General features: G+C 40.7%; 1 protein-coding gene and 1 pseudogene across 4 annotated transcripts in view; both read left to right on the top strand.

The window, feature by feature from the left end:
• The first annotated feature begins 10,506 nt into the window (after positions 1–10,506).
• LOC134381029 (tubulin alpha-1C chain-like) lies at positions 10,507–20,467 on the top strand (annotated as a pseudogene).
• A 7-nt stretch (positions 20,468–20,474) lies between these two features.
• RBBP6 (RB binding protein 6, ubiquitin ligase) overlaps positions 20,475–26,877 on the top strand; it is a 31,191-nt gene continuing 24,788 nt past the window's right edge. For all 4 annotated transcript variants that reach the window (XM_063099145.1, XM_063099144.1, XM_063099143.1 and 1 more), the window contains exons 1-2: positions 20,475–21,687; positions 26,262–26,361. In XM_063099145.1, coding sequence (XP_062955215.1) covers positions 21,522–21,687; positions 26,262–26,361 — 266 coding nt within the window. In that variant the 5' untranslated portion in view covers positions 20,475–21,521. The remainder of the gene's footprint in view (positions 21,688–26,261; positions 26,362–26,877) is intronic.

The following is a 26,877-nucleotide window of genomic DNA, read 5'->3' as shown; positions in this document are numbered from 1 at the left end:
ATGATTTCATTCATACAGTGTTCAAAAACAGTCAAAACTAAACTAAGGATACATACATACATGGTAAATCTTTAAGTAAGAGCAAGGCTGGGTGGGGGGAGCTAGTTGGTTAGCTCAGTTGGTTAGAGCATGGTGTTATAACACCAAGGTCAAGGATGCAGATCCCTGTACTGGCTAGCCACAAAAAAATATCAGTAAATTTTAAAAATATATTTTACATACTCAAAATCAAGATGGTGGGTGCTCTAGGAGAGAAGAATAGGGTTGTGATTGGAGATTGACCTTGATGGTAGTCTTTGTAGTTTTTCTTTAAACTAAACATATATATTTAGTGCACACACACACATACATTTCAAAATAAAAACAAAGGAAAGTACACGTATACAATCGATTGCTCACAAACATGAATAGACATTAAAGGGAAAAGGGACAGCTTACTCAGCAAATGGTGCTGGAACAAATGCAAAGCCACATGTGAAAAAATAAAAATAAGCCTCAAAAAAGAAGAAAAAAAAAAAGGCTGGCCAGTTAGCTTTAGTTGGTTAGAGTGTGGTGCTGGTAACACCAAGGTCCAGGGCTCAATTTCTGTACCTGCCAGCTGCAAATAAAATAAAATAAAATAAAATAAACCTCAACCCATAATCAAAAACTAACTCAAAACAGAGAATGGGCCTAAATGTAAAACCTCAAACTATAAAACTTCTAGAAGAAAACACAGGGGAAAACCTTTGTTACCTTGAGTTAGTTAGGCAAAAATTTCTTAGATAAGAGAAAAAGCACAATCCATAAATGAAAAATTTGATGTATTGAACTTCATCAAAATTTTAACTGTTTGCCTTTTGAAAGACATGGTTAAAGTAATGAAAAGACAAACCACAGATGTGGAGAGAATATTTACAAAGCACATTTCATACGTACAAGAAAAATATCAAAAACTCTATAAACTCAATAATAAGAAAACGAACAATCCAGCTTAAAAATGGACAAAATATTTGAAGACACCTCTCCAAAGAAGATATATAGACTATCAACAACAACCTGAAATTGAAATGAAGAAAACAATTCCGTTTTCAATAGCATCAACAAGAATAAAATTTTTACGAAAAAATTGAACAATACAAGAGCAAAATTTGTACAGTGAATACTACAAAGTACTGTTAAAAATAAGTTTTAAAGGCCTAAATAAATGGGAAGACATTCTATATTCATGGATCAGAAGCCTTACTATTTGTTAAAATGGCAATACGCCCCAAACAGACTGACAAATTCAACACAATCTCTGTCAAAATTCCATCTGGCTTTTTTGCAAAAATTGATAAGCTGATCCTAAAATTCATATTGAAATACAAGGGGCCCAAAATAGCCAAAACAATTTTGAAAAGAGGAATGCTCGCTGATTTAAAAACTTACTATAAAGCTACAGTAATCAAGACACTGTCATACTGGCTTAAGGGTAGACATAGATTAATGGAATAGATTTGAGAGTTCAGAAATAAACCCTATATTATGGCTAACTGATTTTTTACAAGCCCAGGCTATCCAATGGGGAAAGAAGAATCTTCTTAACAAATGGGCCTGGAACAACTAAATAAGCCACAGGCAAAAGAGCGAAGTCGGACCTTTACCTAACACTATGTATAAAACTTCACTGAAAATCAATCATAGATATAAATATAAAAGCTAAAACTGTTAGAAGAAAACATAGGAATGTATAATTGTGATTATAAATCAAGCTACGGTTCCTTAGTTATGACACTAAAAGGAAAAATAGATATACTGAACCCCATCAAAATTAAAAAGTTTTGTGCTTTGAAGGACACTCTCAAGAAAGTGAAAAGACAAATCACAGGATGGAAGAAAATATTTTCAAATTATATAACTAATAAGGGACTTGTATGCGGACTATATAAAGAAGTCATAACTCAACAACAAAAGACAACCCAGTTTTTAAATGTTCAAAAGATTTGAATAGATATTTCTCCAAAGAAAATATGCAAATGGCCAATAAGCACAAGATACTCAACATCATTAGTCATTAGGCAAATGCAAATCAAAAGCACCATGAGATAGCACTTCATACCCACTAGGATGGCTATAATCAGAAAGGACAGTAACAAGTGTTGGCAAGGATGTGGAGACACTGGAAACTTCACACACCACTGATGGGGATGTCTAATGGTCCAGCTGCTGTGGAAAACATTTTGGTGGTCCCTTAAGAAGATAAACATAGAATTACCATATGACTATGTAATTCTACTCTTAGATATACATCCAAGAAAACTGAAAGATATATCCATACAAACACTTGTACATGGATCTTCATAGAAGCATTATTCATAATGGCCAAAAAGTGGAAACAACCCAAACATTCATCAATTGATGAATGGATAAACAAAATTCCATGCAATGGAATATTATTCAGCATAAAGAACTAATACATGCTGCAATACGGATGAAACTTAAAAACATTATGCTAAGTGAAAGATGCTAGACACCAAAGACTACATATTATATGATGCCACTTATATGAAATGTCCAGAATAGGCAAATCCATACAGACAGATTATTGGTTGCCTGGGGTTGTGGTGAGGGTAGCGGGTGAATGTACATGAATGCGGAGTGACTGCTTATGGATACAAGGTTTCTTTTGGGAGTGATGAAAGTGTTCTGAAATTAAATACTGGTGATGGTGACATAACTTTGTGAAAGTTCCTAAAACCACTGAATTGTATGTTTAAAAGGTGAGTTTTTATGGTATGTGAATTATATCTCAATAAGGCAGTAATGAAGAAAAGAAAAAAGATATATCGTGGGAAATAAACACATGAAAAGATGTTCAACATTATTAACTATTAGAGAAATGTATATCAAAAGCACATTGAGAAATCCTTATATATCTATTAGAATAATAACCAACAATACCAAGTATTGACAAGGATGTGGACTGACTGGAAATCTCACATGTTGATGGTGGGAATGCAAATTGGAGCCACTTTGGACAAGAGTTTGGCAATTTTTTTTGTAAAACTAAACATATACTTACCATATGGTCCAATAACATATCTGTAGGTATTTGCCAAAGAGAAATGAAAACTTACGTTCATACAATAACCCACACATGAATTTTATAGCAGCATTATTCGGAACTGTCAGAATAAGCAACAACCCAAATGTCCTCAAGCAATGAAAATTGAACTGTGTGCACCCATACAATGGAAGATCACTCAGAAACAAAAAGGAATGAACTACGGGTACAAAAGCATGGGTGAATTTCAAACATATACAAGGTGAAAGAAACCAGACTCCAACAGCTACGTAGCATATAATTCCATTTACATGATAAGCTGGAAAAGGCAAAATTGTAGGAACAAGAAACAGGTGAATGGTGTCAAGGGCTGGGGACGGAGGAGGGGTTGACGACAAAAACACACAGGAATCTTGGAGGGTGATGGAAATGCTCTAATCCTGACTGTGGTTACATGATTGTATGTGTTTGCCAAAACTCAGAAAACTATATACTAGAAGTGGTGAAGGAAAATTATACCTCAGTGAATCTGACTTTAAAAAGAAAGAAAGAAAGAAGAAAACCAAAGGGGAATAAAAAGTGGTTCTTTCTCTTACATTGTTCAACAAACCACCCAGTTCCATTTTCTCTTCCCAAAAGGTAACCACTGCTACCAGTTTCTTGGGTATCCTTTCAGCCTTTCGCAAATATTCTAGATATACACAAGTATGCATGCGTGTATGTGAATGTGTATACATATAATTTAGGATATATATAATTTTGGTGGGGTGTTATGCACTGGTTTTTACTGTGTTTTTCACTTAACTATATATTTTAGACACCCTTCCATAACAGTAAATAGCAGGCTGTCTCATTCCTTTTGTTTTTTTTTTTAAGCAGTTAACTTTTTTAGGCACTTAACTTGGCTGAAGTCGAGCTGCAGACGGCCTCCCCTAGAGCTGACGCAGCAGAAATACCAGTTCATTTTGTTTTGCCTTAGCTGGAGTTGCCCTGCCCACAAGTGTTCTGCTAGAGATTTGGGCAGGGTTCATATACAGAATTTGGGGCTCCCCTTCTCTGGATCTCCCCTTTCCCTGATTCCCCCCAGCTCCCTCAATTTCCAGAGACTGTGTGTGTGTGTGCATACCTCGTCCTCTGGTTCTTTGGGCCAGTAACACCAGGTTTTCTAACAAAGTTTAAGCCACCCCCAACCCTTGGCACTGACTTGCCCCGCTCTCAAAAACGGGACACTCACCCAATACTGTCCCTCTCTTCCAAGTGATAACACCCCTCTAGCACATGCCTCCTGTGGTTATTCCCCAGTGTCTCTAGGTGGTTTGTTTTTACATTTTGTCCAAAGTTTATACTTGTTATCTGCTCAGGGTTGACCTGAGAGGAGTTACTCAGCATGGCAGGGAGCGGAGTTTTGCCCAACTCTTTTTAATTGCTGCATTTCACCTTCAGAATGACCCTACAACAAAGGTGTGATTATCACCTCCTATCTTCAGAGCAAGGAGTAAGATGGGCTCATTGGACCCCAGATCATTTGAGCATTCTGGGATGGAGTGTGTTTTTGATCTTTTTGTGTGCATTGGCAAATTAAATACTTTCAGTGTGACCTTGAGAAAGTCACTTAGCCTCTGTTCTCGTTGGTAAATCTGAGTAACAATGATACTTTCCTTTCAGGGTTGTCCTGAAGTTCAGTAACATAGCACAGTGATGGGTGATGTTTGCGTGGCACCTATGCTGTACAGGTACCACTGCTCAAGTGCTTTATTCCTTGCGACAGTCTACGAACGAGGTACTGTTATTGTCCACTCCATTTAGCAGTGAGGACACTGGGACCCAGTGAATTTACATGACTTGCTCAGTAGCCCTCATGGAGTACTTGGCAGAGCTGAGATTTGAACAGAGGCTGCGTGGTGCCTGCATCTGTGCACTTGATGATGTGCAACCTAGAATACAGCTGTGCATCAGGATCACCTGGGCATCCTGCAAAGATCTGCCAAATCAGAATCTTCAGCCTCTGTAGTTGGAAAAATCTCCAGGCCTTGATGCAGAGTCAGTGCTGAAACATGAACACTCCCTCCTCCTTTTTCCTGACTCACTGGGGAGAATTGCTACTTCCGGCCTCTCTGGGCCCTTGATCAAGTCGCAGGCCTATGTTATTATCTGACCCATTCCTGACAGATCTATGTCACCAGCCTGCCTGGCAGGTAGAACAGGCTCCAGGAGCCACAGGAAGAAACAGCTTTCGTATGGATCATCCTTCTCTGGCTGAGGCTATAACCCTGGTCATGTGACCAACTGGCAAAGATGCTATGAGCCATAGGGTACGTGTCACCCAGCCTCTGCCTTCTAACCACACTCCATTAATCCTCCCTGCCCAACCCCTTGGTAACCACATGCTATCCTGGGCCCCTAGAAGTTTCTGGAACTTCTCAGGATGCTCCTGAGGGTAATTACGGCTCAATTGTAACTTTGAAGGTCTTAGAAACCCATGGTGCCAGCCATACTCAGAGTGCCCTGAGCATTAACATAGCATTGTCCTGAGTTCTTATAACCCTGTGGAACATTCCCCTCTCAAATCTAAATTTGTTCACATGGCTTTTATGGTCCTACATGATCTGGCCCCTGCTTATATCTCAGGCCTAAGCCCTATCACTCCCCCCATCCCCCACCCATTGTCCCCACCTCAGCCACCAGCCTTGCGACTTTCCCTTGATCCTACCTCAGGGCCTTTGCACTTGCCATTCACCCTACCTAGAAAGTTTTTCCCCAAGAACTTCACATGGCTGACTCTTTCTTGTCATTCAAGTGTCAACTCAAGAGGCCCTTCCTGACCACCCAGTGTTAGGTCGCCCTGGCCCACTGCCCCATCACTCTCCATCTTGCTACCCCATGTTACTTTCTCCCTAGCGCCTATCACGTTCTAGACTTAGTGTCTTCTTGGCCTGTCTAGTTGCCTACTGTGTCCCTCCCACACTAGAAGGGAAACTCCAGGAGAGCAAAAACCTTGCCTGCTGTGTTCACTGCTGTGAACCCTGCCAGGAAGATGGCTGTCACTCCATGAGTATCTGCAAGATGAATGAATGCCTTAGCTACCAGCACTTCCTCCTGTTCTGCACCCCTCTTGTCCAGTGTTCTCCAGGAGCAAAGCCAGCGAAATGAAGGCAAGGTTTGTACCTGAGATGGGCACAGGTGTGGCAGACACCCCAAGCAGCACCTGGCAGAGAGAGTCAACTCACCCTCTGGGTTCCAACCCCAGCTCCATCACTACTAGCTGGGACCTGGGACTCATCTCTGGTGTATATAACCTGAGGGTTCCCTAACAGAGCCTTAGTTTTCCTTCTCTGTGAGATAGGGGGGATCAGACCTCCCTAGCAGGCTCATCATAAGGATGAATGAGATAATACAGGTAAGCACGTAGCACATTAGGCAATCCGGATGCAGTGCGCGGGAGGGGACAGCAGATGTTTGTGGGTGCATGGGGCACCAAGCCTGAGAGATGCTTCTTTAAGCAAAGGCTTCCCTGTTTGCACTTCCTTGAGGGAGGCTTGGGAGAACGAGGGAAGAATCAAGGCCGCTGCTGCGCTGCTTTAATCTACCAAGCTCATCACCGCTGGAGAAGCCAGACAGAACCACTTATCAAGAGTCATTTTGGGGCTCCACAAATAATTACCCAACCTCTGCCAGGTGCCCCAGGGAAGATGTAGATGAGGTAGACAAGTTCTATGCCCTCTGGGAAATTAATCTGGAAACAGAGACAAGATAAAAACACAAGACCAAAGATAACAGAGGATAAGCTGGCAGGAGGCGGTCTGTTGGCTGTGGGACAGCCTTGATCCTGGTACCCGTGGATGGGGGAGTCCCTTCCCACAGGCCCCCTATAGGACAAGTGTGGCCACACGCCTCCAATGGGAGGCTGTAAAATAAGAGTCAGTTGTTAAGAGACTGCTCTTCTGGCCACACACACCCCATTTTAAATCATGGCTCCTGTGTGACCTCAAGCATGTGACCTACCTCTCTGAATCTCATTGCATCATTTATAAAATGGGGCTAATATGGGGACATTTTCACAGGGTTGTTGGGAGGATTCTAGGAGCAAATGCCATAAATGTGCTTGGTGCAAGGTGTGGTGGATAGAACACAGTACATGCAAACTTGTGTTGTTTTGTGGTTGTTATGTCTGTGCAAGTTGGAAGCACTTCACAAAATCTTTAGCATTTACCACCTGAATTTATTTCCCAAAAAACACATATGTGATACTTGTGCACCAGGCATGGTCATTAAATTGCCTTAAACACCCTATGAGGAAGGTACTTTTTTTGGTCTTTTCCTAATATCATTTTTTACACATAACATAAAATCTCTCATCTTCACCATTTGTAAGTGCATGGCTCAGAAGTATTAAGTATGTTCACATTATTGCATGACAGATCTCTAGCACTTCTTTGTCTTACAAAACTGAAACTCTACCCATCGAACACTATCTCCCCATTTCCTCCTCCCTGCCCAACCCCTTGGTAACCACCATTCTATTCTGTTTCTAGGAAGGTACTATTTTAACCCTGATTTGCAAATCAAGAAACCAAGACTAGCTGCATACTTTGAGGGACCCACAACAAAATGAAAACGTGGAGCCCCGTGTTCAAAATCTATGAAGCGTGTGAAGATGATCAAGCATTAAGCCAAGCACATGGCTCTTCTGAGTACAGTCTCACAGAGCCCATAAAGCAGGCCCTGGAGAAAACTGAGGAACAGAGAAGATAAGTAGCTTACCCAAGGTCACACAGCAAATGTTAGAGCCAGGACTCAAGCCCAGCTTCTGAAACCACATGACTTCTCTTACTTGTTGTAAACTCCTGGCAGGCAGGGGCTTTGATCTGATCACCACTGATTGCCCAGCTCCCAGCACACATTGGCACTCACTACATATTTCATATTTGGGGGAACGAATAAATAGGTCACATTTATTTTGAGAAAATTAAGAGAAAAGAGGCTTCTCCAAGGTTCTTTGCTTCGCCTTGGCTGTGGCACAAGTAACATTCCCACTCCTGCTCCTTCTTTATGTTTGCCTAGAGCCCTGGGATTTCTAGGAAAGGCAATCAAGTGTGCGTGTGTCTGTCTGCGTATAATGCCCACATGCCAGACACTTTTATGAGGCCCCACCTCTCCAGAGCATTCCTAGTCTGTGAGTCCCACTTTTATAGGGTGGACACTGATTAATGTGAGGTCATGGGTAGCATGTTCTGGCTCCAGGCCCCCAGGTCACTCAGAGTCTGATGGCCAAGTTTCCTCTCTGATCCGAACACAAGAAAACTAGAATCAACTTATTAAAGTATAAGCAACACATGAGTTTTACTTATGATTGTGGCATTAGGTGCTGTTTTTACACTTAACGCCATAACCTTAAATTACTAGATTAGTTTAAATTAATCTAGACTAATTGAATTAGACTAATCTAATCTTAATTAGGCTTAGATTTAATTTAGAATTAGCTAGCCTAATTCCTGTTTCTTTGACAGGAACTAATGTTTGTGAGATTCTATGCTGGCAGTCAGGGGACGGTAGAGATGAAAGCTCAGGGCCACATAAATGGATTAATCAGAATCCTGATGTCATGACATCCTGTCACCATTGTTCTGTGCATGGCTTCCTTTTAGTCTATGTATTCTTTATTTGTTTATTTTCAGTAAAATAAGGAATACTTGCGCATGCACTCACCCACCCAAGATCAAGATCATCACCGATTACTAATGTGTCCAAAGGCCTTCTCCTATCTCATCCTTCCATCTCAGAAGTAATCACTATCCTGGATTTTGTGTTTTCTGGTCATCTTTTTAAAGATGTATTAAATATGTATGCCTCGTGCATTAGTCTGTTTTCTCTTGCTTATAACAGAATACCTGAAACTGGGTAATTTATATAGAAATGAAATTTATTTCTTACAGTTTTGAAGTTCACGGTTCAGGGAGTGCATCTGGTGAGGACCTTTTCCTGGGTAGGAACTCTCTACAGGGTCCTGGAGTGACGAAGGTGTCACATGGCAAGAATGGGCCGAGCAAAGGAGCTAACCTTATCACTTGCCCTCCTTTTAAAACCATCAGAACCATGCCCATTACTCCATGAATGGATCAGTCATTCATCGGGGAACAGTTCTCACAATCTACTCACCGCTTAAGGGCCCCGGCTTTCAAATACCATAATCCGGTTTCCCACCCTCTTAGCAGTGTTACAATGGGGGTCAAGCTTCAATGAGTTTGGGGGACAGTCAATCCACAGCACCTAGCTAAATAATGTATTGCTTAGTTTTACATGTCTTTGACATTCATTAAAAAGTTATCAGACTTCAGTGGTAGGCTGATTTGTGAAAAAAAAAGAAAAAAAAAGTCATACATCATCTTTTCATATCTTCTTTTTTGACTCAAAATAAGCTTTAAAAAAATGTTGCATGTAGTTATATTTTATTTATTTTCACTGCTGTATAATACTCCACTATCTGGATAGACAAGAACATATTTATCCATTCTCCTTTTGATGGGCACTTGGGTTGTTTCCAGCTTTTTGCAATTAAAAAGAAAGCTTTCATGAAATCCTTGTGCAAGTAAATGAGTTAAATTTTATCTTGGGTATATAACCAAGAGTGGAATTGCTGATTCACAGGGCACAGGAATGTTCAAATTGGCTAGAGAATGACAAATTGTTTCCCAAAGTGATTGTTCCAATGTATACCTCACCAATAATGCATAAAAGATTCCTCCAATCCAGATCTCTCACACATGGTATTGTCAATTTTGCTAACTGAATGAGTGTTGAATTAATAAATGAGTAAATAGTGGGAAAACAATGGATTGTTCACATCAATTTTCAAAATATCTGTTCATATGATGACTTGATTATGGCTTTAGCTTTCAGCAAATTGAACATTCTTTAGCTGCTAAGTAACTGTGGTTACAAGAGGCAGGAAAGGGGGAGGGGGAGGAGGGAAGTGAGAGGTTGGTCAATGGAAACAAAACTGCTAGCTAGGAAAGATAAGTTCTATTGGTGTACAGTCGAGCTAGGCATCTATAATTAACAATGATTTACTGCATGTTATCAAATGGCTAGAAGAGAGGAGATCGAATGTCCTCATCACAAAGAAATGATTATGTTTTGTAATGATGAATATGCTAATTACCCTGATTTGATTATCACACACTGTATATATGTATTGAAATACAACTCTGTGCCCCACAAATATGTATAATCAATATGTTTCAATAAAAAATAAAATAAAATGCTGCTAAGAAAGCACAACCAAAAGCAGTTAACTGCAATGCTGTGAAAATCTTCTAAAAACTAAAATCATCTTATCTGGTATAAATCACCATAAAACGTAAATAGTTAAAAACAAGCACTACTTCTCCCCTGGTCTCCTTGGTAGTCTGCTAGAGGGAGATCCTTGTCGCTGTCCCCTCCCCCACCTCCTCCAGCGCTGCAGAGCCCTACAAGTCCCCGTCATGCATGAGTGCATTTCCATCCACATTGACCAGGCTGGTGTCCAGATTAGCAGTGCCTGCTGGGAGCTCTGCTGCTTGGAGTACAGTATCCAGCCCAATGACCACATGCCAAGTGACAAGCCCACTTTCAGAGATGACTCCTTCAACACCTTCTTCAGTGAGGCAGGCACTGGCAAGCATGTACTGAGGTCAGCATTTGTAGACCTGGAAGCCATGGTCATTGATGAAGTTCACACTGGCACCTACCGCCAGCTCTTCCACCCTGAGCAGCTCATCACAGGCAAGGAAGAAGCTACCAATAACTATGCCTGTGTCCACTGCACCATTGGCAAGGAGATCATTGACCTTATCTTGGACAGAATTTGCAAGCTGGCTGACCAGTACGCAGGTCTTCAGGCCTTCTTGGTTTTCCACAGCTTTGGTGGGAGAAGTGATTCTGGGTTCACCTCTCTGCTGATGGAACATCTCTCTGTCCATTATGGCAAAAAGTCCAAGGTGGAGTTCTCCATTTACCCAGCCCCAAAGGTTTCCAGAGCTGTAGTTGAGACCTACAACTCCATCTGCACCACCCACACCAGCCTGGAGCACTCTGATTGTGCCGTCATATGGACAATGAGGCTAACTATGACATCTGTCATAGAAACCTCGACATTGAGCCCCCAACCTACACTACTCTTAGTTGCCTTATTAGCCAGTGTGTGCCTTCCATCACTGCTTCCCTCAGATTCAATGGAGCCCTGTGTGTTGATCTGACATGATTCCAGACCAACCTGGTGCCCTGTCCCCACATCCACTTCCCTCTGGCCATGTATGCCCCAGTCATCTCTGCTGAGAAAGCCACCATGAACAGCTTACTGTAGCAGAGATCATCAAGCTTGCTTTGAACCAGCCAACTGAGTGAAATGTGACCCTCACCATGGTAAGTACACAGCTTGCTGCCTGTCTGTCGTACTGTGGTGATGTGGTCCCCAAAGATGTCAGTGCTGCCACTGTCACCATCAACACCAAACGTGCCTGTATTAGTCCGTTGCTGTTGCTTATAACAAAATACATGGATCTGGGCAATTTGTAAGAAAATGAAATTTACTTCTTACAGTTCTGGAGGCTGGGAAGTCCAAAGTCCAGGGAACACATCTGGTGGCGGTCTTTGGTGGTGGATTTACAGCAATGCAGGGGTCTCACATGGCAGAAAATGGCAGAGCAGAGAGAGAGAAAGAGAGATAAAGAGAGAGATTCTCACGTGCTCATCTTTTAAAGCCCCCAGAACCACGCCCCTGACCACCATTATTAATCCATTCATTAGGGCGTGGTCATCAGAATCTGATCACCTCTTCAAGGCCCCATGCTTCAATTACCATAATAGGATTTCCCACCCTCAACAGTTACAGTGGGAGGGGGAGGGAGGTTGGGGGATAATTGGGTGGGGACGCAGGGTACAAAATTAATTTCTGGTAACGGGTATGCCCCCAGTATGAATCTGGCCCTCATATCATGGGCAAGGGGGGTGACAATTAGCTTTGTATCTCATGAATATTCTTAATAAATAAAAAATAAATAATAAAAAGTTTTTAAAAAAATTAAGCTTCTAATATATTCATTCTGGGGACACAATTCAGTCAGTCCACAGCAGTGCCGTACTTGCTTCAAGGTTGGCATTGATTACCAGCATCCCACCGTAGTTCCTGGTGGAGACCTGGCCAAGGTACAATGAGCTGGATGTATACTGAGCAACCCCACAGCCTTTGCTGAGGCCTGGGCTCACCTTGACCACAAGTTTTACCTGATGTATGCCAAGCGTGCCTTTGTTCACTGGCACGTGGGTATGGGATGGAGGAAGGAGAGTTTTCTGAGGCCCATGAGGATGTAGCTGCCCTTAAGAAGGATTATGAGGAGGTTGAAGCAGATTGTGCTGAGGGAGAGGACGAAGGCAAGGAGTATTCACCTGTCTGCGGCAATTTTACACTCCAGTGTCTTGAGACTATCTTATTTCTGTTCTGTGACACTGTGCACTGTGGCCCTAAACTATCAATAAAAATGATGTTTCCATTTAAAAAAAATTTGTTTGGTAAATGTTATAAATTCAGTTAGCCATTTGTCAACATAAAATTACTGACGAATGATCTAGATAAAAGGAATGTAAGTATTTTCTGTAAAGCGCTAGATAGTAAATATTTCACATGCCATGAAATATTATTCTTTGATTTTTCTTTAACCTTTTAAAAATGTAAGAATTATTCTTAGGTCTTGGGCCATACAAAAACAGGTAGTGGGAGGCTGGCCGGTTAGCTCAGTTTGTTAGAGTGTGGTGCTGATAACACCAAGGTGCAGGGTGTGATCCCTATACTATCCAGCCACCCCCTAAAAAACAGTTGGTAGGCTGGATTTGGACCATGAGTCATAGTTTACAGACTCCTGATCTAGAACAACAAAGTCAACATGAAATTCCAAAATTGGTGTATTTGGTAGAATGGGTTAGCTTCTGGGAAACTGATTTCCAGTGGGCTATTATGGTTTCAATTTTAAAAAACAATTAGCTAGTTGGAGAAAAAAAAGTTAATGACCCATGAGAAAATAGCAGACTTATCAAATCACAGGTGCTGAGACATTTGGGTATCCATACGTGGAAAATAAAATGAAATAGAATCTATAGTTTGCACCATACACAAAAAACAATTCCAGCAATGTAGCTGGAAAAAAAAATTAAATATAAAAGGCAAACTAAAAAGCTTTTGAAAGATAGTAGACTATCATATGGCATCAGTTTGGGGAAAGATTTTTTTAAACCTGACATAAAATGCACTAACCATAAAGGAAAGTCTATTAAATTTGAGACGACATTTATGTTTCTATTCATCAACGTATATCTAGACTAACAACAAAAAAACAAGAAGGAATGATGGACTTAGAAAATCACCATTTTGCAACCGTCATGGTAATCATTGGTTCAGTTAGGAATCTGCAATAGATGCTAAAACCAGTGGGTGAAAATTTGATGAGGAACGAGTTATTTAAACAGCCTCAAAGTATCTCTTCACAAATTACTTATTAATTACAAAGGGGAAAAGTATCTGTATAGTGAATAAAACTAACCAATACAACCTTATTAAAAATCAAATATAATATCCCTGTCACCAGTAACCCAAGTTCGGTTGCTCTCCGCTTAGGGAATAAATGACTCGAGAGTCCCAGAGGCTGGTGCGAGGGTAGGAGGCTTTACTCAGGAAGCAGCAACCTTGGAGACAGCTGGGTAAAAACTGTCTCCAAGTCCAGGTCTTTCACAGGATTTATATAGTTATAGTAGGGAAAAGTGTGGGAAAGGGGGAGGGTGCTGTGTCTCTGCAGAACTGCAAATTCTTCAGATTGTTCTGTCCTTGGTGGTTGGTCTTGTGACGCCTCAGGCTTGACCGTCACAGTGCTGATGTTATTCTTACCTGGAACTTCAGAAGTTTCAAAAAGGAACTGTAGCATTGCACAAGTTACTGATTTTTCTTTTTTTTCTTTTTGCAGCTGGCCAGTACTGAGATCCGAACCCTTGACCTTGGTGTTATAACACCATGCTCTAACCAGCTGGGCTAACCTGCCAGTCCAAGTTACTGATTTACTTGTGATTAATAGTTTTGTTTTTCTCAGCAGTTTCACAAAAGCTCCAGGGAGTTAGTGAAAAACAAAGAATCAAAATGGCTCTGCTTTCAAGATGGCTGTGCTCTTGCTAAATTGGAAAAGTGGTTTTCTTTTGATCACTATCATCCCCAGCAATGGACAACCATGATGTGCTTCCTGCTAGAATGGTGCCCTGAGAAGGACACCTCAGTTTTGTGTTTTTTTCTCCCCAAAATGCGTAACCTGAATCTAGCTATGATGAAACATTAAACAAACCCAAATTGAGAGACATAAAATATAAACAAAACAATCCTGCACTCTTCAAAAATGTCAAAAGACAAAAAAAGGCTAGGAAAATGTATCAGATTAAAGGAGATTTAAGAGCCATGGCAACTAATTGCAATGTGTAATCCAGGACTGGAACAAAGACCAGGAAAAAAGAGAGAGAGAGAGAGATGAATTACATCGGTGGGTGGCAAAATTTGAATCTGAGCTGTGGGTTAGATAATAGAGCTGTATCAGTGTTGCATTTCCTGATTTTGATTAATGTAATGTGGTTTCAAAAGAGAAAATCTTTGTTCTCAGGAAGTATACATGGATGTTTTTAAGGACAGAGAGGCATAATGTCTGCAAAATCCTCTCACATGGTCTTCAAAAAGTTCATGGAAGGATTCACATTATCTTTTTTATTATTTTTTTGATGGCTGGCTAGTGCAGGGATCTGAACCCTTGCCCTTGGTGTTCTGACAGCACGCTCTAGCCAACTAAGCTAACCGGACAGCCCTGTATTATCTTCTAATGCTATTTTTTACAGGAACTTTTTGAAGTACCTCCATATATGGACAGAGAGAGACTAAGAGAGAGGGAGAAAGAAGAGTGAACAAATTATGAAGGGAATGGGACAAGAAAGTAAACAACTAAATCTGAGTAAAACGTAAACAGGAGTTCCTTGTGTTCTTGCATCTATCCTTGCAACTTATCTGTAAGCGTGAAATTACATCAAAATAAAAATTTTTAAAACACAATATTCCACTCTGAAAAGGCTATATACTGTATGATTCCAACTGTATGACATTCTGGAAAAGGTGAAGCTATGGAGACAGTAAAAAGATCAGTAGTTGCCAGGAGTTTGTGGGTGGGGAAGGAGGGCAGGATGAATAGATAGACTGCAGGGGACTTTAAGGGCTGTAATGATGGATATATGTTGCCACGCATTTGTCAAAAGTCATAGAACGTACAACACAGTAGTGAACCCTGATGTAAACTATGGACTTTATTTAATAATAATGTATCAATATTGGCTCATCAATTGTAACAAATATACCACACTATTCAAAATGTTAATAATAGTGGAAATTTTATGGTGGGGAGGGTATACGGGAACTCTGTACTTTCCACTTAATTTTTCTGTAAACCTGAAACTGCTATAAAAAATAAAGCCTGTTAATTTTTAAAAATGGACACTATAGAGTAAAAGAGAATCCAGAGTATTGGAAAAGATATTTGCAATACATACAATTGCCAAAGGACTAATTTCCAGAATACACATATACTTCCCGTAACATCTCAATAGAACAATGGGCAAAGGGTGTGAATAGATGTTTTACATAAGACAAAAACTAGGGCTGGCTGGTTAGCTCAGCTGGTTAGAGCATGGTGCTGATAACACCAAGGTCCAGGATTTGATTGCTCTGCAGGCCAGCATTAAAAAAAAAAAAGTGACCAATAAATATATAAAAACGTGCTCGACCTTTTCATCATCAAGGAAATTCAAGCAAATTTTTTAAAAGGGAAATTCAAATTAAATCAATGAGAAACCATTACATACATACACATTAGATTGGCAAAAACTAAAAAGTCTGACAACCCCAAGTATCAACAAGGATGTGGAGCCACAGAAATGGACACAGCTAGCAGAAGTACCAATGGGTACAATTGCTTTGGAAAATAGCCTGTCATTGTACTTCTAGGTAAATTCCCAGCAGAAAGCATGATCTTGTGTACAGGAACATGTACAAAATATACATGAGAGCATTGTTCATAACAACAGCAAGGTTTGAAGAGTCAAAAACCAGGATGAACTCAAATGTCTATTTACAATAGAACTGATAAATAAATTGATATAGCCCCACAATGAAATATTTCACAATGATGAAAATTAACAAATTGGGCTGGCCAGTTGGCTTGGCTGGTTAGAACATAGTGTTAGAACACCAAGGTCAAGGATTCGGATGCCCATATAAGCCAGCCACCAAAAATAAAATGAGAAAGAAAGAAAATGAGCAAACTACAACTACTCACGACATGGATAAATCTCACAAACATAATGTTAAGTGAAAGCAATATAGGGGTACTTTTAAAAGTTCATGGAAAAATGGAATTAAAAGATAGTACACATCCTTCCATGAATTTTTGAAGACCCCTGGTAAGACATAAGAGAAGACACAGTAGGAATTCATCCATCTGTATAAAGTTCAAAAGCAGCCAAAACAAAGAAATATCTTTGGGGATGCATACACACAAGGAAAAATTAAAAAGAAAACCTAGTCGATGATTGTTACAAATGGCAGGATGGTGTTTATTTCTAGAGATAAGAGAGGTGAAAGGACTCACAAGTTTGGGGAGGAGGGGGTGCTCATAGTATCTGATGAATTAACCCAGGTAACAAGTACATATAAACACTTTATAAAATATATGTATAGTTTGCATTAATCCATAATATATAGGAGGGTACTTCAAAGAGTTCATGGAAACATTCATATTATCTTTTAATTTTGAAGTACCCTTGTATTTTGTGCTTTTTTTCTTTAACAATATATTTCACAATTAAGAAGGGGATAAAATGATCTTTGTTCTATGTTATCCCCTGTACACCAAAAAATGCAAATACATTAGAGTTTAAATTTAAAGTCCTGAAGCCATACAAAAACTGGAAGAAAATTCAAGCAAATAAATACCTAAGGGGGTGCTGAGTGGCTCGGAACTACTTTTCTAAGCTTACAAGTAAAGGCAAAAATTTTGATTGATTTTATTAAATAAAAATGCAAAAATATTTGTAGGCCAAAATATTAAATCAATAATATAGGAAATATATATAAAGGCAGTCAACCGTCTGGGGAATATACATTGATGATGTAAGGAACGTATCTACCTTTTGCGAATTTGGGCTAAGAGCACGGACATCTGGGGATTAAATCCGGTGTCTGTCACTGCTGCTGGTGCACTTTAAGATTAAATTAAGTGTATATACAACAGCCTATGCGGGGTAGGCTAACATCCCAAATCTGGGGAGTGCATTAGTGGACAGTGGGCAGGCAGAGCTTAGATCTTCCAATTCTGTTCTCTGGAACTCAAGTTTTGGCACAAGGAAATACGGTCGGGGGGGAGGGGTTTGCTAAATGTCTGTTGTCGGTGGTGTGAGAGTACCGTGGGTTTAAGAATGCCAAAGATTTGAAATTCTGGGACATGGGAGCTCCAGAATTGCTACATTATGAGGAGTTTAGGCAGGATGTTTCATTCATTGTAGGTATAATATGAAAGGGTTTGTTTTTGGGTTTTGGTGGGGGTTTTTCCTTTTTTTTTTTTTTTTTTTTTTTTTGGCGGCTGGCCAGTACATGGATCAAACCCCGGACCTTGATGTTATCAGCACCATACCCTAACCAACTGAGCTAACTGGACAGCCCACAAAAGGCTTTTTGAGGCCTTATAAAAAGATTGGTGGGGAGAAGTGACAGGAACAATAGCTCCACAGTACCAAAAGAAAACGACTCAATTGACATTAGTGAAAGAATTTGATGAAATGCACCAGATGTAGCATTGTGTCATTTAGTCAAGCAATTTGACTTAAATCTCATCATAAGTGTACTTATTGAGGGCTGGGAGTACATTTTGACCTGTCTGATGTGATATGATATCTCTGTAAGTAAGAACATTCAGGGTGAACAAAGCCTGGTACAGGGCCCTTGACTGAGGAGAACTGTCGTACCAAATTATAACATTGACACTGTACATTCTTTTCAAGAACATATCCTCCTCCTCTTACTGGTTCTGACTCTGATCCACCCTACCTTATCCTAAGGGTGTGGCCCACTTGGACCCATCTGGCTGATTAAATTAGGCATTTAGATTCAAAGAGATTAGCCAAAGACTAGTGAGAGCATTTGGATTCACCACTTCAGCAGTGTGAATACCAAGATGACTTATTTTCTCGTCCAGTTTTCCTTTCATTAAATAACTCTCCCACTGTCATCCACACAGAGGTTTTTAAGAAAAGCAACCACCCTGAAGTGGTCCTGACAGCAAGAACATTTTGGTGAGTTACTAAAGAAGATAAAGGTAGAAGAAACTTGTTACATATGAAAAGTACTGCTGTGCCTGGTTGAGTTAAATTGTATTTGCATCTCTAGGGCTGCTCTGGACTGTTGCCAAAATCTTATTGCCCATTGTATTTTCTATAGATCACATAAAAAGGTATTTAGGTATTCAATACATTTTTACTGAGTACCTATTATGTCCAGGCACTGTTGTAAGAGATGGGGATATAGCAAAAGCAAAGAGGCAGATAAAAGTCCCTTTTCTCATTCAGGAGTGGATAGGTAGAGAGACAATTAAAAAGTAAACACATACCACGCCAGCTATTGATGAGTGCTAGGAAGAAAATAAAGAATAAAGGGATAGAGAACAATGGCTGACCTATTTAAATAAGGTGAAGCTGGCCAGATAGCTCAGTTGGTTAGAATGCAGTGTTATCCAAGGTCAAAGGTTTGGATGCCCAGCTGCCAAAAACAAAAACAACTAAAAAAATTTTTAATGGCTAATTTAAATAAGGTGGCTTTAGGAAGGCTTTTCGAAGAACATCATGATTGAGTTAAATCAAGTTCAGTAGGAATTTGGGGTATGCATTCAGGAAGTCCTTGGGAAACTCTGCTACTTCTTGGCTGTATGATCTTGTTCTCCATTGCCTAAGTTCTCTGAGCTACCCTGTAAAATTCAGAGAAAACAAGGAACATGGATTAGTGCTTATTAGTAAACAATAGTAATTATTACAGTTTATGAATGTAACTTTATTGTAAGTTTTATGGATATGATAATAATAATAACTTCCCCATGTTCCAAGAAAAAATATTCCAACCACTGAAGGGGTTCTTGGGACAGTTCCTGGGTTTTTTTTTGTGTGTGTGTGTGGCGGTTGGCAATTTCGAGGATCTGAATCCTTGACGTTGGTGTTTACCAGCACCACGCTCTAACCAAGTGAGCTGACCGGCCAACGCTTGGCACAGTTTCTGGCATTTGAAATTAGGAATGGGATTGGGACCTGCCAACTGAACAGATATTTTCCTCTGCAAATTCAGAAAGGGCATGATTGCTAGCTTCAGTTCTTTCATCTATAAACTGGAGATAACAATAAAGTGGAACACTTAGGGTTTGTTGTCGTTCAACGGACATTTATTGAGCCACGTGTCAGTCATGGTTCGAAATTCATTCATTTAATCCATAACAACCGAGTAAACCAAGTACTATTTTTTTTTTTTTTTTTTTTAAGGATGACCGGTAAGGGGATCTTAACCCTTGATTTGGTGATGTCAGCACCATGCTCACCCAATGAGCCAACCGGCCATCCCTATATGGGATCCGAACCCACGGCCTTGGTGTTATCAGCACCGCACTCTCCCGAGTGAGCCACTGGCCGGCCCAACCAAGTACTATTTTTAATGACATTTTACAGCCTAGGGAAACCCAGGCACAGAGGCGTTCATGCTAGAGCCCCACAGCTAGAGTTCCAACCCAGACAACTTGTCTCCAGAGCCTGCCAGTGTCATTAAGTGGTTAGCATTATGCCTGGCACATAGTAAGAGCTCAGTAAATCTATACGGTGGTGGTTGTGATCAACTCTAGGCAGCAGCTGCTTCAGAATTTTAAGTTTAGGGTAGACAGTTTGTTGGAAGGGGAAGCCGGGAAGTGCTTGCATAGCAACCACAGTTTACTGTATAGCAACCACGATGTTTACTTAGATTGGGGATTTAGGGGAAGTTGATGGGGACTGTGGGGGAGGGGGAGATAGCCGGCCACCCCTTGGCACGCCACTTTGCAGCAGAAACTAGCACAGCGGCTGCAATGGGAGCGCCCTCCCGGAAGCGCCCAAGGAGCCACTCCTCTCTGCACCGCAGCCTCCCCTGCCCATCGAGGCCGACCGCGCCTCCGGTTCCGCCGGGTAGCCCTAGTTCCGCGCTCGCGAGTCACAAAGCGCGGGATCACGTGGGCGAGCCGGTGGCTTTGTGACATCACGGCCCCGCCCCTCGGCCCGCCTATCCGCGCACGTCAGCCCCGCCCCGCGCGCGCCGCCCGTGCAGTCCGTGCTTAAGAGACCCCGGAGCGCGGCGCTGTCCCGGAGCCAGGCCGCGTCCGCCATAGTGCCTGGCGCGGAGCTGTCGCCGACGCCCGGTGAGGGCCCTGGAACGGCGGGGGGGCGAAACGAAAAGGGAGCCACGAAGCCCTGGCCGCGGCCCGGCGGTCCCCGGGCGTGTTCTCGCGGTTCTGGGCCGAAAGGCGACGGAAGCGAGAGGCGAGAGAAGCGCAGAGGAGCCGGCGAGAGGAAACGTCCCGGAGCCTCGGCGGCGTCCCTGGGGCCCGCAGAGCCACCCGGCCGCTGGCTGGGGCCCGGGCTGGTGAGGAAGTGCTCCGAGGCCAGCTCGAGGCCTGGTTCCGGCTTTGTGTCTGAGGCGGCGGCGGCGGCGGGGGGCGGCGCGCCCAGCCAGGCGGCCTGGGGAGGCCTCTCCGCCCGCCGCGCGTTTTCGGCCTAGGCCGCGGGGCCTCTGCGGCCTCCGGGGAGCAGGCGGAGAGGGCTCGCGTGTGGTGGGGCCTGGGCCTGGGGAAGCCGACGCCGGTCGTCCGGAAGCCAGGAGGAGGCGAGAGGCCGTTCGTGGACTCCGGGCCTAGGCCCTGTCCCCTCAACCCGCTCCCGGGGCCTGGGTCACCCCCATCCACGGAGAGAGACCAGCCGGGAGGTGCGGCCGCGCTATGGACCCCTGACCCCCCGGGTCGCTCGGACTCTGACGTGTGGACTGACCACTACTGACTGCACCGCCTGTCCCCGTCTCCTGCCGGCCCTTAGCATGAGCGAGGGGGACCCGGCCGGGTGACATTGTGCCCGTTGGCGGATTCTCGATTTCCCCTTTCCCCGTCCTCGCCCTTCTCCTCCCACATGAAGTGATTCTGAGTACCGGGGTGGGGGGTTCTGGATGATTGTTGTTACGAACCCCTGCTTGTGGTTGGGGGATATTTAATCTGAGGCCTCAGGGTCCTTCGGTGTCTTTGAGTGTTCTGTGTGTGTACATATTTTGCTCTTAAGTTTATAAATATACATATATTGAGAGTGTCCACGTCTCCTCGCTGAACCTTAGGAATCCTTTGGCACCATGTCCTGTGTGCATTATAAATTTTCCTCTAAACTCAACTATGATACTGTCACCTTTGATGGGCTCCACATCTCCCTCTGCGACTTAAAGAAGCAGATTATGGGGAGAGAGAAGCTGAAAGCTGCTGACTGCGACTTGCAGATCACTAACGCGCAGACGAAAGAAGGTAAGGGCCACAGGGGTTCCAGATACTGCTGGTTGAAGGGAGATACTAGTTGTAAGGTGCTTGGCAGATTAACCGCCATTATATACCTTGTGGGTCTGTTCTTTCTAATACTTTTGATACAACTTTCATTGATAGGGTTAGGCGGCCGGCCTTATTTGATTTCTGCATACTTGGGTCATCTAACAGGCTAATCCCAAAACGTAGATGTCTGATTACTCTTCTCGAAGTTTTTAAAAATGAGGTGGGGGCGGGGAGGGAAAGGAGGTTGTTGTTATTCAGGTTCTCTGGGTGCTTGCCTTGTGACGTTTTCTAACTGCTTTTCATCAGAAGGAAGGGAGTAGACCATATGCAAGGTTTCTTTTTTGTTAATGCAGCGATAGAGATACTTTTCTAATTTCCTAGTTTAACGTTTTGGAGTGTAATGGCATATTTTATGTCCTCCCTTTTTCCCTCTCGCGTTTTTTTTTTTTTTTAAATTTGGAGTTGCCTGTGTTGTGGAGAAGGGATCCTCACTTTATTATTTGTGAGGATTTAATCAATGTTGTAATTGTTTTTGGAACTTGAAATGTTCTGATGTGACCACTTTTATCTCGTGTGTAAATTCCACAATTAGTAATAAAGCAATTAAGTAGTGGAACTCTTAGTTCATCACATTACTCTTAAAATTTAGCAATTCGGTAGAGATCAAAAGTACTGGTTTTTCTCTCTTAAGGTAGTAATTGCTAGATTATATGTGACTTGATACTAGGATACTGAAAAATAGCAGGCTGCTATCATAGGAATACAAATAGGCCACTGATTTGAATATTTTGTTTTTCTCCTTTTAAAAAGTATTTTATAATATTGAGAATTTAACAGTAGGTAAATGTGACCAGCAATCTTTCTGACAACTTGTTTTGATTTCTTTTTCTCTGTACAGTAGTGCCGATGTATAGTTTTCAGTAGATGAGTCTTCTGAGACTTATTGGTGGGATGAGAAGAAATAAAGTGAAGTTCTAATTAGGTTATGGTATTTTTTGATCACTAAATTTGGCTTAAGGTGTGACATGGGTTCTTTTAGTTGAAATGGGAGGTCTCTCACCTCTTGCCTGTAGTTTGGTAGGTAGAGTAAATCTTTTCATGTAGATCAGTTTCCATTTACAATGCAGATTTAAGTATAATTGTATAGGTTAAGGAACAGCATACTGTAGTGGCATATCATGACAAAAAATTTTTTTTTCCAATTTTATTTATATTTATTTTTTGTAGGGTACAGTGTGTTGTTTTGATACATGCATATACTGCACAATGATTCACTTAAGGTAGCATAGTTTTGTACCCGTTAATGACTCAGAAATAGGAAGAACTTTATTCACCTGATAATATGTGAAAAAATATAGTCTGCTCTCCCTTCCCCCTTTTAAAAACAAGTGTCATACCCTTTGGTAATTGTAATTTTGTGTAATATTCCTCTCCTTAAGGAGAAAATTGTTGGTGGTCATGAACAGTTGAGAAGTAACTTTTTAAAGTCCACCAAAAGCATCTCTTAAGTATCATTCACATTTATCAGAACAGATGGATTTATAAGAATTTTAAGCCATCTTGATACATTATTTACGAATGAGAGGAAAGACAATATAAATGAAATTAGAGGATATTAAGGTAATTTTAATCATCATATACTGTGCAGGTTTCGTATTTTGCTGGAGTATTACACCGTTGAATCATTCGAGGCTAGGCTTAATTCATCTTTTCCACCTAAGAACTGAATACAGCGTTGTTAGACTTGAGTATGTTACAGTTGAAAAAATCTTGTCCACAGATTTAAGAGTTTTGTGACTTTGTGTTTTTTTTCTAGTCCAGGAAATATAAATATGTGATGCATAATCCACACCCTGAAAGCCAGGGAAGTGCTTTGCCCAGAAGCATATTTTCTTTTATAAACTTGTGTGAACTGCCTATTATTGGAGAAAGCTTTGACTTGTTAAGAAAGGGGAGCTGTGGGTCAGAAAATGTGCATTTTATGCAGTCCTCAAAGGAGAAAAAGGTATCATTGATAATAGCGCAGAGGGTAGCAACTTAATGAGTTTTATGGGAAGTAGTATCCAGTGTCACAAGGCAGTTGAGTACTTGGTCTTAGCATTATCCGGGGAATTAAAGGTTGTAAAATGAATGTTTATAGCTTCATGGGATACTGCTTAGGAGAGAAGGTTGAACTGGATCATTTTGGTTTGTTTTATATTAATGTTTAAGTCATCTAATCTACCATGTTTCTATAAAACATTCCTTGCAGTTTTGGAAATCTGTTCATGTTTAGTACCCTTAAATTTTGATAAGACTAAAGTGCTTGGATCTGAATTCCGTGTGTTTTAGACTTAAGAATTGTACTTGTTTATTTGTAGACTAAATTTCAAAATGAATCCCAAATGATCTTTGTTATTTTTGAAAAACTTCTCTACTGTGCTTTTTTGCAAACTGACCCCCAAGAAACAACAAAACAACCTTCGTTCTGAATTTAGGGTGAGAGATTTGGAAGCTGTAAAGTATTTTTAAAAGACCTTTATTGTCTTTCTGACTCCATTTCTCAGGTTTGTCTTGTTTTTCATTCTCTCCATTCCTTTCATGTTTTTGGATGAAATTACACTGGTGAGGAGAAAAAGGGACTTTTGAAGCTAACAGACTACTTGTTAAGGAGTATTTTAAGTGTGAAATACTTCGGGGGGCAGGAAGTCATCATTGTAGTTCAGGTACTTAAATGGTCAGTTAGAACATCTGTTTGAGGGGCTTTGGGGCACCTGACTTTTAGTTTGACATAGTGCTGTGCTAATCAAATTAATAAGTTGTCTTTAAAAGCTATTGTGAATGCACTTGAGAGTTCTTACATATTAAGAAACTTCCTGTCAGGTGTTTGACACTGTTTTGTTCTAGAATTAACTTTTTTAAAAATCCCACATTCCCACTTCTCCTGATTTTTCCGACTCAGCTTGATTGGAATTTGGGACTAACATGAACTATCCAAGGTGATGATAGTCTTACATTGGCATGCCTAAATCTAGGAAATTGCATCACTCTAATTGGATACCTTTGAGATATAGCCTTCTACCTGAAATACACCGAAAAGAACCCTTACCCAAACAATTTAGTTTATAACAGGGAACTCTTAAGAGTATTATGACTAAAAATAGTAAAAGATGATATACATTGAAAGTCTAAAATGCCTACATATGTGATAAGCTTAAAATAATTGGAAGAACTGAGGTAGTCGGCCACTTAGTGCTGAGTATCTTAAGTGAAACAGGTAAACTTAGTAACATTAAAAGACTGAACCCTAATGTCTGGTTTTGTGATTAAGGGAGATGGATACATTTTTGCATCTCCCAGTAGTGAGTTATGTTTCTTTTTGGTAATTTTACAGGTTCTTGCTTTGCAAATCTTTTTACCATAGTTAAGGTCCAATTTCTTAATTTCATTCTTATAAATGTTGTAAATAATAGTCCAAATAGTAGAAAAATAGGACCTATTCACTCTCCCTCTTGGTCTTCTCAGAAAGTGACATTACTGTTCATCCAGATGCTGAAGCCCAGGAATTCATGCCTGATTCCTCTTTCTTCTTAATCTCCCCAATATTCAGTCCACCAGCAAGCTTGTGAGATCTACCTCAAAACATTCTGGTTCTATTTCTCTATCTGCCACATCCTAACACAGGCCATCATTTTCTCTACCTGGACTACAGGTAGCAGCCTCCTTATTGGTCACCCTGTTTCTACTCTTGTTCCCCTATAGTTTATTCTTTACATAGATGCCAGAGTAATCTTTTCTTTTTTTAACATAAGTCATTATTACTTTGTTTAAAATCTTTCAATGACTTCCTATTGTACTTAGAAACAAAACATAAGTCAGTGTATGACAGACTGTACCTTTCTACCTATAGTTCATGTCATTCTTTTCTTTTCTTCAGCTGTTCATACTTTTTTGTGTCATTTTTCACATGCTTTTTCCCTCTTCCTGAAAATACTCTTCCTCCAGCTTTTTTGCATATCTGTCTGGCCTCTTAGTCTTTAAGTCTCAAATGTAAGTTTCTCAGAGGGGCTATTTTTTAATCATTCTATGCAGAGTTACATTCCACTATTTATTCCTTATTAGGAAACCCTTTTTATTCATAATAGATCATAATTTAATTTTTAGTCTGTCTTCTCCAGTAATAAAGCTCTCTGAAGGCAGGGATCATAACACTCAACTCATGTTTAGGGGCTAGAAGAGACAGAATATCTTCATCCTAAACAACAGCTTTTTCCCATAGTTCACATGTTCGGCATTTCTCACTAAAGTAGAGAATGATTTAGTATTACTAAGATTTGGCGTTCCAAAAAAGAAGACGTGGTTGACACTATTTGGTGTCCTTTAAAGAGAAGTCTCCTTATGGCTTTGGATATGTTTTTTGACAATATCAGCAATCTAGATGCAAGGAGCATGTGATTATGCTCTTTTATGTTTAGGTTCATTTCCCATAAAATTTATATTTGAAGTTTTCTAATTTTTGGATATTTACCCAAATCCCCAAATAGAAATTCAACTCTTTATATTTTTATTTACAGAATATACTGATGATAATGCTCTAATTCCTAAGAATTCATCTGTAATTGTTAGAAGAATTCCTATTGGAGGTGTTAAATCTACAAGCAAGACATATGTTATGTAAGTATTTATAAAATCTCATGTATTTCTCAAAATAGGCTTTATTTTTTTTATTTTGTAAGAAAAAAGTGTATTTTAGAACTAAACTCATTATGTAAACCTTAATAAGTATGTTTTCTCAATCCTCAAAACTGAGGATGGGGTTCTTTTTGTTTTCTCTGATTTCTTCCCCCACTTAAACTGGCTTAGCCTATAGAGTTAGAAGTAAGAGCTATTATAAGGAAAAATTTTTGCTCCATATGGGTAGTATTTACAAAGATATGAAAGTGATATCAAATCATTGAATAAATATTTCTGTATTTCTTTTGTTTTTTATTTGCCTACTTTGGGGGGAGGGTCCTTCTGGTTTTGGGGGGGCGTTTACTGCAAAAACGAACATGTTATAGAGAACTGTGCTAAATATTTTGACAGGATCGGGAGTACTCAGGATTGCTAACATTTGCTGCTTATCAGTAAGAGGCTTTGGTGGGGAGGCCATTGAGTATGTAGGATTTATAAGTATTAACACTGGAATCA

The sequence above is a fragment of the Cynocephalus volans genome, chromosome 6 (genome assembly GCF_027409185.1).
Source record: "Cynocephalus volans isolate mCynVol1 chromosome 6, mCynVol1.pri, whole genome shotgun sequence".
NCBI lineage: Eukaryota > Metazoa > Chordata > Mammalia > Dermoptera > Cynocephalidae > Cynocephalus > Cynocephalus volans.
The sequence above is the reverse complement of the archived record's forward strand: the minus strand, read 5'-3'. Positions and strand labels throughout refer to the sequence as shown.